Source organism: Aspergillus luchuensis, chromosome 4 (genome assembly GCF_016861625.1).
Source record: "Aspergillus luchuensis IFO 4308 DNA, chromosome 4, nearly complete sequence".
Taxonomy (NCBI): Eukaryota; Fungi; Ascomycota; class Eurotiomycetes; order Eurotiales; family Aspergillaceae; genus Aspergillus; species Aspergillus luchuensis.
The window spans coordinates 2616505-2633107 of record NC_054852.1 but is presented as its reverse complement, the minus strand read 5'-3'; the positions used below and the strand labels follow the sequence as shown (position 1 = coordinate 2633107).

Sequence of the window (16603 nt, the reverse complement as noted above, 5' to 3'; positions counted from 1 at the left end):
ACCCTAAACCCCAGAGGGATGTACGATCCGGGGTTTCCAACCGAGCCAATCAGTCATGGTTGTGATTGCCTTCCTCTTCCCTTATCAATATGGGCTCCCCTGCTTTTGTGATCGTCCACCTTGGCATCTGGGATCAGACTTCTCGATAGCAGCAGAAGGCGACCGCATGTCATCCAAAACGAAGGTTTCTGTGCGACGAGTCCGACTATTTGTATTCGTGTGGGTTCTTGGCTCAGATAACGATCTCTTTTACACTTCGGAATAACCAACCACTTGCAGCTGAAGTTATCTACGGAGTAAGATATCGCATATGCCCCATCTCAAAATGGGTCCAGCCAAGAAACTATGCAGTCAATGTGCAGATTGGGAATTCAAATGCAGCTCACTGCCAGTGATCTATAATACTATTTAAGTGAATGGCCCCTCAAGCACAGCAGACTCGAAACAGTCTGAGGTTAAATGTTGGAAGTCGGCTCATCATAAAGAGATTGCCACCGCTTTGTTTCTTCGCTCATCATGGCTGAAGTGAGTGTTGACTTGCGACAGCCAGTGACATTCTCAGACTTGTTTTGCTAATGTGCATGCCATGGAACAGCCAGTCTACAATTCCTCAACGCCGGAGGGTGGTGATCCTACCCAGGTCGACGTGAACGCGCAATACACCGGATTCGAGTACAACTATGTCTATATTACTACCTGCACATTTATTGTCTTCCTTATTTTACCGGGGATTGGGATGCTTTACAGCGGCCTGTCACGGAGGAAATCCGCGCTGGCTCTTCTCTTCCAGGCCTTCATGGTTCTTGCAGTGTCAGTTTGCCAGTCGCGACCTGTTTGTTATTTAGCGCAACGCTAATCATTATATAGATCTACATTTCAATGGTTGTTTTGGGGGTATTCCCTTGCTTATTCAAGAGACGGCGGGCCCTTTATCGGTACACTGAAGAACTTTGGCCTGATGGATGTCTTGGTGGCACCCTCACCTGGCTCCGCGGTCTTACCGGAGGTCGTCTTCTGTCTGTTTCAGCTGCTCTTTTGCGCATGCACAGTGAGTTTGATCAAGTAATACAAAAGCGATGTACTAAGGCCAGCAGGTGATGATTGTCGTTGGAGGTGCCTTTGAACGAGGTGGCATTGTACCTTCATTGATCTTCAGCTTCTTCTGGGCAACCGTAGTCTACTGCCCGCTAGCCCGCTGGACATGGAGCAGTAACGGATGGCTCTACAATCTGCCGGCCATTGATTTTGCGGGAGGCGGTCCCGTACACATTGCTTCTGGGTGTGCAGCTCTGGCCTATGCGTTGGTTCTGGGCAAGCGTAGGGATCACGGGGACCCTTCCATCCGCAAACCGCACAATACAACATTGGTCTTCCTCGGGACCGTGATGATCTGGACTGGATGGTTGGGATTTAATGTACGTGAGGTCCACTTTTCATTATTATTCGAGTCTAACAGCAATATGGCGATAGGGAGGCTCGAGTCTTAACGCCAGCATGCGTGCCATGGTTGCTGTTTTCAACACCAACACCGCCGGTTGCACAGGCATTCTCGGGTGGGTTCTGGTCGACATGATCCGGTACAAAGGAAAGTTCACAGTCGTTGGTGCTTGCGAAGGTGCAATTGCAGGTTTGGTCGGGATCACCCCAGCGGCTGGTTGTGTCTCGCTATGGCTCGCAGCATGCATCGGTTTCATTACGGCCATCGTATGCTCCTCCCTCAAAAATGTGAACGAGTGGATTAATGTCGACGAGGGCATGGATGTGTTTAAGCTGCACGGGCTTGGTGGCATGGTGGGAGCTTTCTTGACGGGCCTGTTTGCAAGCGAAAAGATCTCGGCTTTGGATGGCAGCACGCTATCCCCAGGAGCGATTGATGGCAATGGTGTCCAGGTTGGAAAGCAGTTGGCGGAGATCTGCGCCATCTCATCGTATTCCTTCGTGGTATCCTACCTTATGCTTCTCATTCTAAAGTATATTCCGATGATGCAGTTGCGAGTGAGTGACGAGGATGAAATGCTGGGACTGGATCGGACTCAGTTCTTCGATGAACAGATCGGAGATTGGTCGATGACGGCGCATGGCTCCGCAAGTCCCACGCTGGTCGGGATACCCAAAGTATCCTCAACGAGCGTGACGGAGTGCCAGGAAAGAAAGGGGAGCAATTTATAGAATATGTAGAAGCCATCTATGTTGCTTTTGGGATAGATAAATGATAGAGTTCGGTGTGTATGCAGGGAACTGCAACTATAGGACGGTCCGTTAACCCAATTCGGCCTGCGGACGGAGTAGCCAGTCAGGTAGTTGTTTTGTTATAATCCACCGACGCAATGCTTATAATAGTGCCTGCAGGTGCAATGCACAGCCAAGAGGGGGGGTTCAGCGTTGGGTTACGCTTTTACCTGCTGGAGACAAAATTCAGGCATCGGGGACGGCACCAGATGATGATGCAGCACACCCATGGCCGCGTCATGCTATACGAGGGTGAACACCAAATGATCTAAAAATATCCGATGATAGCTCTTTCATTTTCTACGTCCCTTGGGAAAATGATCTCTCCAGTAGTACAAAATATTTCCTATCCTTCCAGTGATCTCTTCGATTATACTCGCCGCACGAGGGAAAGAGGACAATAACATGGCCGATATACTTCCAAGAAGTCTTGGCTTCCTTCATAAAGTGGGGTCGATCAAGTGGAGGCGGATTTCAGATTGATTTGATTCCCTGTCACATCATCCATGCCGACATGCAGATGGATACAGAGTACCAAAAAGCACAACTTCATCAGATGCCATGGCAACGCAACGTGACTGAATAACATGTGATAGTTATAAGCCCAGCTGTTGTACAACCATGCTTTATATCGGCATATAGTACTCCGTAATTGGGCCTGCGAAGAGCACAGATACCAACTCTGTAAGCTACCCTGCATAAATACGATGTTTTGAGGGTGCATGTATTCGCAATCCGACGGATGATCCCCTCGATTGCGTATGTCACCCTGCGGAGTAAACTTTCACGCGAATGGCAGGTCATTCACAAATGTAGTCGGTTGGTGTCGATCTCGGGGTCCAAGGACTCCAGTTCTACCCGCTGGGCTGGCACATCTGTCGTCACCCCAGAACAGACACAACAACTTTGAATCAAGAAGGAGGGAGGAGAGAGAGAATGAGAGGATGGATGGCGGGGGAGGGAATCGCCGACCGAACATCTCAGCCAATCATTGCAGAGGGATGGCGCAACAAGGCTGGCGAGCTTACGTCAAGCGGGCCGGGGTTGCATTCTTGGCTGGCCCAGACCCTTTTTCATTTCTTCTTTTCTTTCAACTTCTTTTTATTTATTCACGATGGATTGCACTCTCTTGTTCTGCTTCAGTTTATAATGATGAAGATGTATTGACTGATCTATTAAATAAGTATGCAATAGGTACTCTCTATATTCAAATGATCAACGAGATCATAATATTTCCGCAAAGCTAGGTGGACCGGCAGCTCATTTCATCTTCAAATTAATTCCAGCTGGACCCATTCCCAGACGGGATCGCATCTTCCCGACCTTGCCCGATCGGGATTAACGGCAAGCCTTAGGCCAGCAGTTGGTCGCGTCAGCCAGCCGTTCCCGGCGAAGAGGCAAGACGAGGCCTTATCTTTTCTTTTTCCCTCCCCTTCTCCTGCTTGCTACTATCCCCACCCTTTCCTCTCCTCCTTCTCCTTCCCCAGGCCTGCACTTTGGCTTTGGCTTCGTTTTTGACTTTGTTGTCGTTATCTTGCTGCTTCTCAGCAAGGCCATTCGTTTGACTTCTTCTCCGTCGTCTCCCGACATACGCTCTTCACCCTCACACTAGACCTTGTAATCAATTGTCCGCATCGTCGTCCCACCTCCCATACTACACTTCCAGCCCACGACTTCGCCCCCCGTCCCACTCACACACCCATAATAAACCTTGCACCCTTTCGCGGTTCCTCTCAAGTTGTCATGGTTGGCTGTCTTGACTGCAATTAATTCAGAACTATCATTCTCTTGACATCCTCATGGGCAAACGTAAGCACCCGTCGCATAGTCCTTAATCCTCGCCTATAGGGAGACTAACGGATATCGAATGATAGACCGATATGGAGTCGTTCTGGACGCGGGTTCGTCCGTAAGTAATACTGCGCCATACATGCCTCTGCGCCATCTCTAATTCCGGAGATAGGGAACTCGAGTCCACGTCTATCGCTGGTTGGACAATGCTGTCGCGCGGGAAAAGGGAAAGCATCTGCAGACATTGCCCGAAGTGAAAACGAAAAGCGACTGGACGAAGAAGATACATCCCGGTACGTCTGGTGGATGGCTGCGCTACGTCTCATGGTCAATACTAATGCCTTGGTCTTATAGGAGTGTCGTCGTTTGCCGATAAACCGGAAGAAGTCGGTCCTGAACATCTGGCAGAACTCCTCGAACACGCGAAACAGATCGTCCCCGATGACGCCGTGAAGGATACCCCCATTTTCCTGCTCGCGACTGCGGGCATGCGACTGCTTCCTGACGTACAGCGCAACCTCCTGCTCGAACAGATATGCTCTTATGTCGGCTCGAACTCGGATTTTCTGCTTCCCGACTGCGGAGTCCATATCCAAGTCATTCCGGGTGTCACCGAGGGATTGTACGGATGGGTCGCCACAAACTACCTTCTGGGAAGTTTTGATTCCCCGGGCACGCACGATCACGGCAAGGGTCACCATACGTACGGCTTTCTGGACATGGGTGGTGCTTCTGCGCAGATCGCGTTTGCCCCAAACGCGACCGAAAGCGAAAAACATGCGAATGATTTGACACTCTTACGGCTGCGCAATGTCGATGGATCAACCCAGGAACACAGGGTCTTTGTCACCTCATGGCTCGAATTCGGCGTTCACGAGGCGCGCAGGCGCTATCTGGAGTCATTGCAAGCGGCCAGCGCTATTGGAGACGTCAAGGAGCTTCCTGACCCGTGTCTGCCGTCTGGATTGCGCACCACGATCGATGGCAAGCTTCTCGCGGCGGATGACATTGACGGAATGCATCTGCTGGGAACTGGCAAGTTCGATGAGTGTCTGCGACAAACATACCCGTTACTGGACAAAGACGCGCCTTGCCCCGACCAACCCTGTCTTCTGCACGGGATGCATGTTCCGGCTATCGACTTCGACGTCAACCATTTTGTCGGCATCAGCGAGTACTGGCACACGACTCACGAGGCGTTCGAAATGGGTCACAAGGACAAGGCCTACGACTTTGCCACCTACCAGGAGCGTGTGCGATCGTTCTGTTCGCAAGACTGGGCGACCGTAGAAAACGGTCTCGAAGCCCACCAATGGGGAAAGAAGTTCGATCGGGAATCGGCCTCGGAGATTTGCTTCAAGGCCTCCTGGATCATGAACGTGTTGCATGATGGTATTGGGATTCCGCGCGTAGGACTAGAGGACATTGCGGGCTCGGGTCATAACGGAACCAAGGAGATGCTGTCCCACGGCCAAAGCAAAGGCTATCTGGACTCCTTCCAGGCCGTGAACAAGATCGACTCTACCGAAGTCAGTTGGACCCTGGGCAAGATGGTACTCTATGCCTCGTCTCAGGTTCCCTTGGAAACAGAAGAAGCACTTCCTGTCGGCTTTGGCAGCAATGTTGCCGGCGTTCCGAGCGATTTCCAGTACCCCAGCGTGGAGCTGCTGCCCAGTCCCGAAGGCATCCATGGCACAACGTGGCATGATGCGCTCCTCGAAGGGAGCTCGTCCCGCAGAGCCCCGGGCTTTGTCTTGTTTCTTCTCATCGTAATATTGGTGGCCTTCTTCCTTTGTGGACGAGGCCGTCGTCTGAAAGTCTACCACAAGATCAAGAACATCTTTGGTTGGGGTGGTCCGTCTCATCCGAACTACCCGAAGCGGAGGAGGATGTTTGGTGGCAAGCTCCCGTTCTTTGGTCCTAGAAGCCCTACTTATGAGCGCGTTCTTGAGGAAGGCGCTCAGGAATTCGATCTCGGTGCGAGCGGATCCAGCCGCAGCTCGTTTGACGGGGGACGTCCGTCTGAAGCCGATGCCGCCAGGTTTACGGCCCCTAAGCGGGCCTCCAGCTGGGGCAGTGGTAACACTACGCCCACCTTCAAATATGCATTAGACAATTCCTCATCCGGGACTATTGGCCTCGGAATCTCGGCTGGGTCAGGAGCCAACGCGATGGATCGACATGGGCTGGTCGTGAGGACCGAGAGCAGGGATCATCTGGCACCTTTGGCATTGGGGCCGACAACCAATGGACGCCGCTCCCGAGCAGGCAGTCCGTCGAGATCCCATCCCAAGTCACCACTTATGACCCCTCTAGCAGACGACTAATGCTGCTGTATGATTATGTTTATGTTGCCAATGTTGCATCACTCTGGCGTTTGGTTCTGTTTTATTCATGACTTGCAGAAGGGATCTGCAAGTCCAGGTCGCTGCTTGAAGCCGGCGTATGACCGCATAATAGTCCTTTGCTTCTTGGTGCCATATTATCAGGGGCGTGCTCCGGAGTACATAGCTACTCTTTAACTTTTATTATACTAGACTATTGATGAGAGTCATAATACAAATCAAGAAAATAACTCTAAAGTGCTCATCTTCATAGTAAATACGTAAACCCGTATAGTGGAACTGCTCACGTGAGCCGCTCTGTGTAGCTGAACAGCGGCTCACCGCCCGGGCAAAATCAGCAGCAGCAGTGAAGATAGTCAAGATGCGCGACAGAGCTCCGTCTCAATCTCATCATCCCCGCTACTTCAATTGACCTTTTCCTCGATCTACTATTTCCTCTACACCAGTCGCTTCCGCGCACCTTTCTTCTTCTTTGTGCATGATACCCTAATAGAATCCGTTCCCGAATACCACCCGCCACCATGCGATTGACCGTCGAACTCATCCAAAATTCCCTGTCGTACATCAACCCGCTCAAAGACCGCGAGCTAGATCTTCGAGGTGCGTTCCAGCCACCAGTCCTGAAAAGAACAGATACTACACTTTTGAGATGAGCTTGATTGATATCGGTTTTGTGTTTGAGTCGTATAGGGCACAAGATACCCGCTATTGAGAACTTGGGTATTGCCAAGGTAAGCACCACCTCATCTCTCTCCTGGAATTATTTGCGGCATTATATGTGTGGTATGGAGGTTAACCAACTGCGTAGGACCAAGATGCGATTGACCTAACAGACAACGATATCACCTCCCTCGGAAACTTCCCCTTCTTCCCTCGTCTCCGCACCCTCCTCCTCGCGCGTAACCGAGTCAAGCAGATCCAGCCCACGATATCATCCTCGGTGCCGAATCTGAGCGCGCTGGTCTTGACGGCGAATAACATGAATGAGTTGGCGGATTTGGATCCGCTTAGGAATTTGGCTCAGTTGACGCATTTGGTGTTGTTGGAGAATCCTGTTACTAGGAAGGAGGTAAGCTCATCTTCCTCTAATTCCTGTTTCTCTACTTCAGTGAGATCAAAGCAAGTCTAATGTTGTTGGTATCGGTATAGCACTACCGCTACTACGTCATTTGGCGCATCCCCAGCGTCCGCTTCCTCGACTACCAGAAAGTGAAAGACGCGGAGCGCGAAAAAGCCACCGAACTGTTCGGCACAGCTGAGGAGCCGTCCGCATTGGCGTCCAAGATCATGGGAATCAAGTCTCGCACGTTCGATGTGCCTTCGGGTGCTGGGGGCGCGGATCGTGGAGCGCCCGCGGATAAGGCGGTGCGGGTGAAGTTGACGGAGAAGGAGAGGAAGAGGGTGGAGAAGATGATTCGCGAGGCGAAGAGTTTGCAGGAGATTTCGCGGTTGGAGAAGGAGTTGAATGAGGGGAGGATACCTGGGGGTGCGTTGGATTATGCTGATAGTGATGAGGAGATGCAGACATAGATAGCTGAGGATGGGTGCTTTGTTTCTGCTGGGATTGTTTGTGCATTATTGTGGTATATTTATCTGGTTTAGTGCTGAATGGAGGCACGGTGTTTGGCAATAAAATTATACCTTTTCCCGACGTTTTTCAAGATGTACGCCTTCCGATTGATTGCAGAGGTATAGTTGCAAAAGTGAAACTATCGATGTCCGGCCGTAAGATTGTTCTCGATAGACATGAAGTCATACTACTAGTAGGAAGCAGTAGAGTGGAGGGACTTTTCTTAAGTTCAAGTAAGAACTGCTCCTCTCATCTTCAACAATACTGGTTCACCACTAGAGTCTTCCATCAATTCATATCTCCTTTCCCACTTCTACTACTAACTACACCAGTCCATCATCCTCTTCCAAAGCCCTACATTGCTACTATTACTTCTTAAAGAACCAGCACTAATTTTAAATGCCTCATCTCACCACTATGTGTATACATGAGTAAGTAATACTACTGTAGTAGTACTTTATATATATATATATATATATATATATATATATACTACCAGCTACCGCCAAGTCCGATCCCATGGATACATTCTCACATTCCATATACAGCAAATGAGCAGCATTTCCCAAATAAAATATCATAAGAATAATCCACTACTAGATCCAATTACCGAATAATTATTTCATCTCACCCACAACTCAAACACTACTTACCAATTCCCAACCCAACCAACAGATCAGATAAGATAACAGCACGTGCCTGCCGCTATCAACTTACACACCACTCACCACACAACCTAACGTCATGCAATAGCTCCTCTCCATCATCTAGCTCCCCTCCCATCCCACTTACCACTCAGTCACTCACAACCACCATCATACCCTCAATTACATCCTAGTACACAATCCCACCCAAAGCACTAAAAATGCCCCCAAAAGCAGCCCCCTACCTCCCCCTCTTCACAACCCACCTAACCTCCTCCCCCACCTCCACCTCCATAACCCTCACCACGCTCTCCTGCCCGCCTCTCTCCGCAACCCCCCTCCCGCGCTCCCGCACCGTCGAATTCCGGGGCTTCTTCCCAACCCTGAATCTCCACCCCACGGCCATCCAATCCCTCAAAGACCAGCACATAGGTCTAAACCCCGATATCTACGAGTCGGAGATGCTCGCCCTCACGACGGACAAGCGGATGGAGAAGGTGAAGGAATTGGAGAGCTCGGGGGGTGTGGTTGAAGCGGTGTTTTGGTTGAGGGAGGTGGGGAATATGTGGAGGGTGAGGGGGAAGGCATGTATTATTGGTAATCCTCGGGGGGATGGCGATGAGGAGGAGAGGGTGGCGAGGGGGTTCGTTGAGAAGGGGTTGAGGAAGGTTAGGGAGGGGGAAGGGTGGAGTTGGGAGAGGCAGGTTGATATGTATTTTGCGAATCATTCGCCGGGGATGAGAGGTACGTCACTTCTATTTCTTTTCTATTTTGGAGGGGGATAGGGTGTATGGGTGCTGATGGGTATTGACTGTAGGGACTTTCAAAAATCCACCTCCTGGGACACCCAGGAATCAGGATCCCGGACATCCGGAGTTGAAGCTGGGGCAGAAGGTGGAGGATCTCAAGGATAAGGTTGCGAGGGAGAATTTCAGGGTCGTGGTGATTCGGCCGGAGGAGGTCGAGAGGTTGGATGTTAATGATCCTTCGAATCCGATTAGGACGAGGTGGACGGCTGTGAGGGATGGGGAGGAGTGGGAGGAGGTGGATTTGTGGCCTTGATTATTTGATACATTATTTCTCTTATTCTTATTCTTTCCTTGATGCTATTTTTGGTGGGATTGATAAAAGTGATGGATGAGGTTCATTGTATATTAAATTGAAGGTATCTTTGTACGCTGTATCATCAATGAGTAGATTGGAATGTGATAAAGCCTGGTGTCGTCTTTGAATGTAGCGGTGAGATAAACCGAGGCATTATACTGTTTGTCTTCTTTGTTGCTTGTTGCTTGTCCGAATAAAGCGGGGCGTTTTGTGGACATTTCCGAAGCGTTGTATCCTGAAACACACAATTAGCACAAAGAAGCACCGGCATCAAGACAACGTCGTTGTGTTTCATGCCGGGATCAATCTATAAATCGGCTATAGCCATCAGACATAATTATCCACTCTGTCCTACCGTTATAAATCATAGCTAAATCGACTCCCTCCCTGTGTCAACATCCTCCGTGGTGTAACCCAAGAACAAACAACCCTCAAACCCCAACAGAATGTCTTCGTCCACTGAAGGTGGTAGACTCATCTGTCCCGAGTGTCGGGGCTTCTGCGACGTCTCAGACACCTGTCCCACGTGTACTGCCGCTGAATCAGTCATACTCAAAGCGGAAATATCCGACTCGCAGGACGACACTGCTTTGAAGATGGCTCCGTCTGCTGAACATTCCCCCCAGCAGGTGGGTTACCCCGTTGTTAGATTTTGTGGAGCAGCGCTAACGATCGTTTGTTAGGCTAATTCCGAAGCTTCATCTGCCACAGCCAAGGCTGCTTCAGCTCCTCAGTCCCCTTCTGCCCCCCAACCACCCCCCGCGCAGCCTGCCCCTACTACCCCGCCAAAGAAAACTTCAAAGGCCACCAAGAAGACCAAGAAGATGGAATCTTCCAGCGATTCCAATAACAGCCCGAAGGAGAAGTTGACGCCGGCATGTGCTCCTTGCAAGAAAGCAAAGAGACGGTGCGTCCATCGCAGCGTTATTCCAGGTGGGTGCCATCAATATTCCGTATGACTTATTGTTGCTGAATTCGCATAGATGCGGAAGGACAGGGAGCTTCCCAGCCCTCCAAGAAGCGTAAGCAGACTGCTGAGCCAGGGGCCAACCCTAAGAGGGTCAAGAAGAATGATGGCGATGTCAGCGGCAACGAAACGGGATCTGAAGAGGGTCAGCGCATCAAGCTCAAGTTTAAGAATGTCGAGTATAACACCGAAACAGGTGAATCGACACCAAAGAAACGAGGCAGGCCATCCAAGACATTGCCAGGCAATGCTGAAGCCGGGGCTCTACCTAGTATAGAAGAGGAAGACGAGGAAGAAGAGGTCCCACAGAAGCAAGCCAAGGATAAGAATTATGGCCTTCCAAAGGATAGCCTCGTTGCGGCGTCAAGAGTGACGGCTTTCAAACACTTGGACCGGCAGCTACAAGACAAGATAGCAGACTGCGAGGATAAATGGAAGGCGGCCAAGGACACCGTCGATGAAATCCGGTATATACTGAATAAATGGATAGCGCTTTGGGAACAAGGAAGGGCATGATGGCCGAGAAGGATCTTTCTTTCTGCATTCATTTCAACCGGACCCGTCATGTGTTCCCTGTTCTTTATGGAGTTGACAAGGGGCTTCTTGTTTATTGCTGGCCTTATTTGCTTCTGGCGTTAGGGAGGCAGCTAGTGTCTGGCGTCATGGGTTGGTTTGGACTGCCAGAGCCTAGCCCGAGGGTTTATTCGGATTAAACAAGCTAGCAATGGGTAAAAACACCTCATGGTCTTAGTACGGGGTATGTTAGTGGAATAATAATGAAATGCAACAACTTATTGCCTGACTTGCCACTGGCGGCGGCCGAGTGGTGTGCAGCGGGACAAACTTGCTGCACTGCTCCAAAGTACCGTAGGGCGGGGGAAACCTCGCAATGCAATCAGCAGACCGGAATGACATGGTAGCCGAGTATCCTGTACACCGAAACCCAGGAATCATGGACGAACAAGTCATCATGCCCAGAACCATTCTCCAGGATTATCTGGATCACAGCATAACATGCCCGAACAAAGCCAACCATGTTTGATGGCTTCTGTCATCCCACGGCTCCGTGCGGGACGATCGGCGGTCCCGCAGCCCAATCCTACAAGGTGAGCAAGACATGATGGGAGAAATCCTGGGCGGGTCGCGGCCTTGCAGTGGTCGAGGCAGCTGTCAGTCAAGGGCAGAATATCCTGGTCATTTCCGAGAGCTCTGACTCGTCTTGAGATCCCTGTCTGGCCGTGGGCACAGGCCGTTACGTGTCATGACTTTCTTGGGTAAAGTCGCCGTTAGCGAGTCTGGGATGACCTTCGGCTTTGACCGGAGATTTCACGTTCATTTCTTGCAGCTGCGACATTGGATAATGGCTTGATGCAGACCCATGTCGATGGGATGGGATGGTTGAATTGGAGTGATTGATGGAGGTAGTGGAAGGGGAGGTTCTTTGTGACGGGTGGTTTTTGTGTCGGCACGTGTTCTGCCCCAATTTTGACTAACATTACTTACAGTTATTGTGGATGAAACTGCCACTGGACGTGTTTGAAATATATGGGGAGAAAAGCTTCCAGAATGCCATACACGGGGACCTCATTTCTGGAAGGCCTTGCTGGTGTCGGTCGGGTTTCATCTGTGACGGGAGCTCGTCTAGAGACAGTACTAGTTTCCTCCGAACTCAGCCTGACACTACTGCAGTGCTGCTCGTTCTTCCTGCTCCTCACTGACAATCACCTTATGATGCTTATTATGATCTGGGTTTCCCCTCACGATGGTAAAGATACAGAGGATGAAAACACTCACCGCTGGTCTGGTGGTCTCTTAGCAAGGACTTAGTAAACCAGTTGGGAGGGTTTGCAACGAATATGTACTTTTAGTGTAGTCGCACAACACTCTTGGTTGTCTCGTAAGACAACCAGCCTGGAACCAATCCGGGGCCCCCGAACCATGACAAAGGAGAGGGAAGAGGGAGTGGAACCGGCCATGGGATTGCCCGAGTGGCCGGCACTGGCAGGGGGACCCCTGTCAATGGAAGCATATCGAGGAATCTTAATCATAATACCGAACATTGCTTACTACTTTGGCTCTAGTCCATACAACAGACTGGTATGCATACTGGTAATCTGGTATCCCCTGGTCATCGTCATGTGAAAGGGCGGGCTGAAATATTACGGTAATGCATCCTGCTGCATGGCTCAGACCCACGCTTCGGGCTTCACTTTCGGGGACGTCACTCTCCCTCGCAGTAATAGTAATAGTAATAGTATTCTTCCTCTTCTTCTTCTTCGGTCCTGTCAGCTCCTTCACATCCAACTCACTTCTCCTTCCATTGCTTCTCTCTTCTGCCCTCCTTTCTTCCCCCCCCCTTCTTTTCACCTCCTGATCGTGGTTCAATCCCGTAGTGCCAGTCACCTCTGCCTTTTCATCGTTCATTCTACCTTCTTCTACCCCGGTATCTTATTTTCCTCCTCCCGCCCACTAGTTCGACACCGCTCTCGTGCGCAGTCCCGATCCATGGAACAGTTGTAGGTTCCTGAATCCCTGCACCTTTGTCCTCACCTCCACCGCCCATCGGCCGTTCACGACTCCACGACGAAACGATTTCGCTACTTTTCCATCACACAATCCGCCTTCACATCAATTTTTCATTACATTTCCCTTGCTCGCGATCGAGACGGCTGAACTTCTAAAGTGGGCTTAGTGGAACCACTAATCCACACACTTGAATTTCTGCCCGGAAGTACAAATCCGGCCTACAAAGCACATGTTCCTCTCCCCATGAATCACATTATGCCCGCTCAAATGGACGCCCTGGGGGCCTTCACCCACCTTACGGAAAACATTCCCTCTTGGATCGATCGACTTGCAGAGTTATCTGCCCACACCGCCGCGAAACACGCAGAATACGCCGAGGCCTACAGAAGACATGTTACGGTGAGACCGCGCCGTCGCAAGAACAGCTCGGTCTGCTCCATTCGAACCGAGGACCTGCGCTCGTCGGCGCCCGAAACGGAAAACCGCCCTCAATCTTCTGCTGCGGAAACACATACCACCGTCACGACGCCTAATACCTCCCAACACCAAGCGAATGTGAACCCTCGTAAACGTGGTGCTGAAGATGCGCCCTCCATGGACGCCAGGGACAGGAACCCGCTTGTTAGTACGCGCAACAACCTCATTATCCACTATGACGGCCACACACAACACGTTTTGGAAGAAATGGTGCGCCACATTGGGACAGCTCGCAACAACATTCGGAAAGGCAGAATGTCGCAACTGCCATTGCCAGGGTACCGCAGCAAGATGCTGGGCAGAAGCGCAAGGATGAATAGCCTGGCTCCTTCACTTTCACCCTCCGAGTCCGGCGAAGACGATGTGCTATCTAGCATCCGCAAAGCCCGCAACCGGGGTCCTCCGGTGCCTCGCGCCCAGGACATGCCCAAAGAGTCTGCATTTGATATGGCGGAGAAGCAGCTGGAACTGGTACACGGAGTGTGTGAGACGGCTGCATACCAGTTTCTCCGATCTGGAGACTGCTCGACGGAATTGACCAGTGTAGAAGGCAAATTTAAAAGCCTTTTAGACCTGGCTACCAATGAAGTCCGCCGTCTGAAGGCAGAACAGCCCGAGGAACCAACAGTCGAGGATGAGACGGAGGCATCCGCAGCCACGACCATTGAGGTTGACAGGCAATCTCTGACGAAGATGGATACCATTGAGGTGGATGATGATGCGCAGTCGGCGGAATCAATTGACTTGACGGCTTTCCGCGCTAATCGTCTTCGCCGGAGATGAGCCATGGCGACTGACATACAGCATAGCGGGCGCACTCCTTTAGCGTGACTGGATTGTATTCCCTTGAATTCTCATTCTACATAAGCGACGATACCACCGGGATACTCCTTTGTTTTGTTTCTTTCCCCGTCCCTTCCTGAAGCTGCATCGTTTTTTTTTTATTCTAGCCATTTATCATTGGTCATATCTCATCTACAAGCGTGACTGTCATTAAAGCGCGTGGAGTTGGTTGGGGCATTTGTTTTATCTGGACTTTGATTTCTTTCATCCCTTCCTTGCTGTTCAAAACACATCTTTTTGTTTGCATAGTTGTCAATGGGTACATAAGTTGTTCGATCACAAATCATCCACACGATATGAACTGACGCATAAATTGAGTGATGCCAATGGCATCCAGCCTGTGTAACCGGGTTGCCTTGTTCCTCACGGGCTTCTAGCTTAGATACAATTAGTGGTTGCCCAGTCTAGTTCAGTTAGTGGGAATCGTCACGGGAGTGACAGTACCATACCGGGCTCCATCTCTCGGGCTCCACTCTCATACAGACGGAGAGGGCGGATATCTGACATTCCTTCCCCGTCGCTGCGATCCTTGATTGGCCCATCGCTCCCTTTTAGCGATGTTGTTGAACCCCGTCCAGCCATTTGAACCTGGAGCTGATCCAGTCCCGGCCCCGCCGCCGCGATGGACCAGATTCCAGTGCGAATCCGGGAGGGATTGACAGCCGCGACCGGGTCGGAGCAATTTAGTTTGTCTTTCTTCTCTTTTCCAACCCAACCTCCAATGGGTCCTCCTCGTCTCGCTGCCTTGTTGATGGTGTGTGTGTGGATGTGAATTTTGTTCGCGGGGTTGTGAAAGTGATTAAGGTGTGGGTATGGTAAGTATGGATCCCCGTCCCGTCCGTCCCAAACAACTCTACACCCCCTCCCTCCTTAATCTACTTTTCTGCAGTGTTTATTTATTCATGGGGTATATTTCGCTGAAGACTGCTTAATCTATCTAGTTAATAGTTGTGAACGAGTTCATACCGTAGATGCATTATGTTTACTTATTATCTAGTGATAAGCACAACTGTATACAGTATACATGCATGCAAATCAGCAAAACTAACTCATTTACAGAGGTGAGTGATTTTATCTACACCGAAATGCACCCACGGCATAGCCGAGGCACCGGTCTCTCTCTCTCTCTCTCGGCTGCAACTTGCCCTCAACAATCAACATATTAGACGAGTCTATTACGGAGTACCACTACTACTACTACGACGTATCTGTATTCACTAAATAATGTTCCCATAAGCCCGGTCACTCACACATATTAAACCCTCCAAGCACTAGGCTTACCCCCACCCCACCAGCTAACTAACTAAAACTCACTTACCCGAACCACCCACCACCCACACTGTTATCTACAGGGGTGTTGTGGACTCGTTTGACATGGATGTTTAACGTTAATCTCCAGCCTGTATAACCACTAATAACTATGATTAGTGAGCTAACTTTAACTGAGTCAGAATTTATATTACTCGTTGGTGCTAATATCTTAATGGTCGGCTACGCGCGTATGTGTCAGCTTCGTGTTATGCGAACTATGCCCTGGGTTTGGACTTGGTTGTAAGGTTGAAGCTACTTGGGGGGGAGGGGGGTTGTCTACCGTTGGTTTGGCGTTCGCATCGCAGCATTGGATTTCAGAGCTGAGGATTAGCGATTGTCAGATAACTATGTGAAGTTGTCTCGAGACTTATGGCAGGATTGTTATAATCCGTAAGTATCGTCCTGAAGAGATTACGGTATCTCGATCTTTTGCGAGGAATGCGACCAGGGACAGAGGTTCATACTTTATTAGAAAGATATCTGGTCAGGCCTGTGGGGAGCCATACTGACCATAGCATGTGCAGATGTCTGAGCTTACCTCCTTCATCTCTGCTTCTACCCGAGTAGCACAAGCGGTCAGATGTAGCCACGACCTGACCGTTTACCGGTCGTACCTGCCATTCCGTGGCCTGTGACCAGACTGAATGTCCCAGTCGATAATATGCCAGAAGAGCTTCTTATATGGAACATTGGGGCTCCTGATCCCCAAGTCCAGGGATATTACTATGTCCACCTGATTACACTTATCACTAATATGCTCGACTATTATTATTACCATTCTTTCTTCGTCATGACC

General features: G+C 50.3%; 6 protein-coding genes across 6 annotated transcripts; all 6 read left to right on the top strand.

Moving 5' to 3' along the window:
• Positions 1 to 516: 516 nt before the first annotated feature.
• Positions 517 to 2169, top strand: AKAW2_40923A (ammonium transporter; the record flags this gene model as incomplete). The annotated part of the gene is made up of 5 exons (XM_041689305.1): positions 517 to 525; positions 596 to 810; positions 868 to 1048; positions 1095 to 1415; positions 1471 to 2169. 5 exons carry the CDS (start codon positions 517 to 519, stop codon positions 2167 to 2169), a joined length of 1425 nt encoding a protein of 474 aa, XP_041543003.1.
• Positions 2170 to 4508: 2339 nt separating this feature from the next.
• On the top strand, positions 4509 to 6347 carry YND1 (putative nucleoside diphosphatase (Ynd1); the record flags this gene model as incomplete). Its single annotated transcript, XM_041689304.1, has 1 exon — positions 4509 to 6347. The coding sequence occupies one exon, from the start codon at positions 4509 to 4511 to the stop codon at positions 6345 to 6347; it is 1839 nt and encodes a 612-aa protein (XP_041543002.1).
• A 539-nt stretch (positions 6348 to 6886) lies between these two features.
• lea1 (U2 snRNP complex subunit LEA1) lies at positions 6887 to 7895 on the top strand (the record flags this gene model as incomplete). Its single annotated transcript, XM_041689303.1, has 4 exons — positions 6887 to 6965; positions 7056 to 7096; positions 7174 to 7434; positions 7515 to 7895. 4 exons carry the CDS (start codon positions 6887 to 6889, stop codon positions 7893 to 7895), a joined length of 762 nt encoding a protein of 253 aa, XP_041543001.1.
• A 905-nt stretch (positions 7896 to 8800) lies between these two features.
• AKAW2_40920A (uncharacterized protein) lies at positions 8801 to 9641 on the top strand (the record flags this gene model as incomplete). The annotated part of the gene is made up of 2 exons (XM_041689302.1): positions 8801 to 9323; positions 9397 to 9641. The coding sequence occupies 2 exons, from the start codon at positions 8801 to 8803 to the stop codon at positions 9639 to 9641; spliced, it is 768 nt and encodes a 255-aa protein (XP_041543000.1).
• A 488-nt stretch (positions 9642 to 10129) lies between these two features.
• AKAW2_40919A (uncharacterized protein) lies at positions 10130 to 11166 on the top strand (the record flags this gene model as incomplete). Its single annotated transcript, XM_041689300.1, has 3 exons — positions 10130 to 10312; positions 10367 to 10616; positions 10667 to 11166. 3 exons carry the CDS (start codon positions 10130 to 10132, stop codon positions 11164 to 11166), a joined length of 933 nt encoding a protein of 310 aa, XP_041542999.1.
• Positions 11167 to 13419: 2253 nt separating this feature from the next.
• On the top strand, positions 13420 to 14436 carry AKAW2_40918A (uncharacterized protein; the record flags this gene model as incomplete). Its single annotated transcript, XM_041689299.1, has 1 exon — positions 13420 to 14436. The coding sequence occupies one exon, from the start codon at positions 13420 to 13422 to the stop codon at positions 14434 to 14436; it is 1017 nt and encodes a 338-aa protein (XP_041542998.1).
• Positions 14437 to 16603: the final 2167 nt, after the last annotated feature.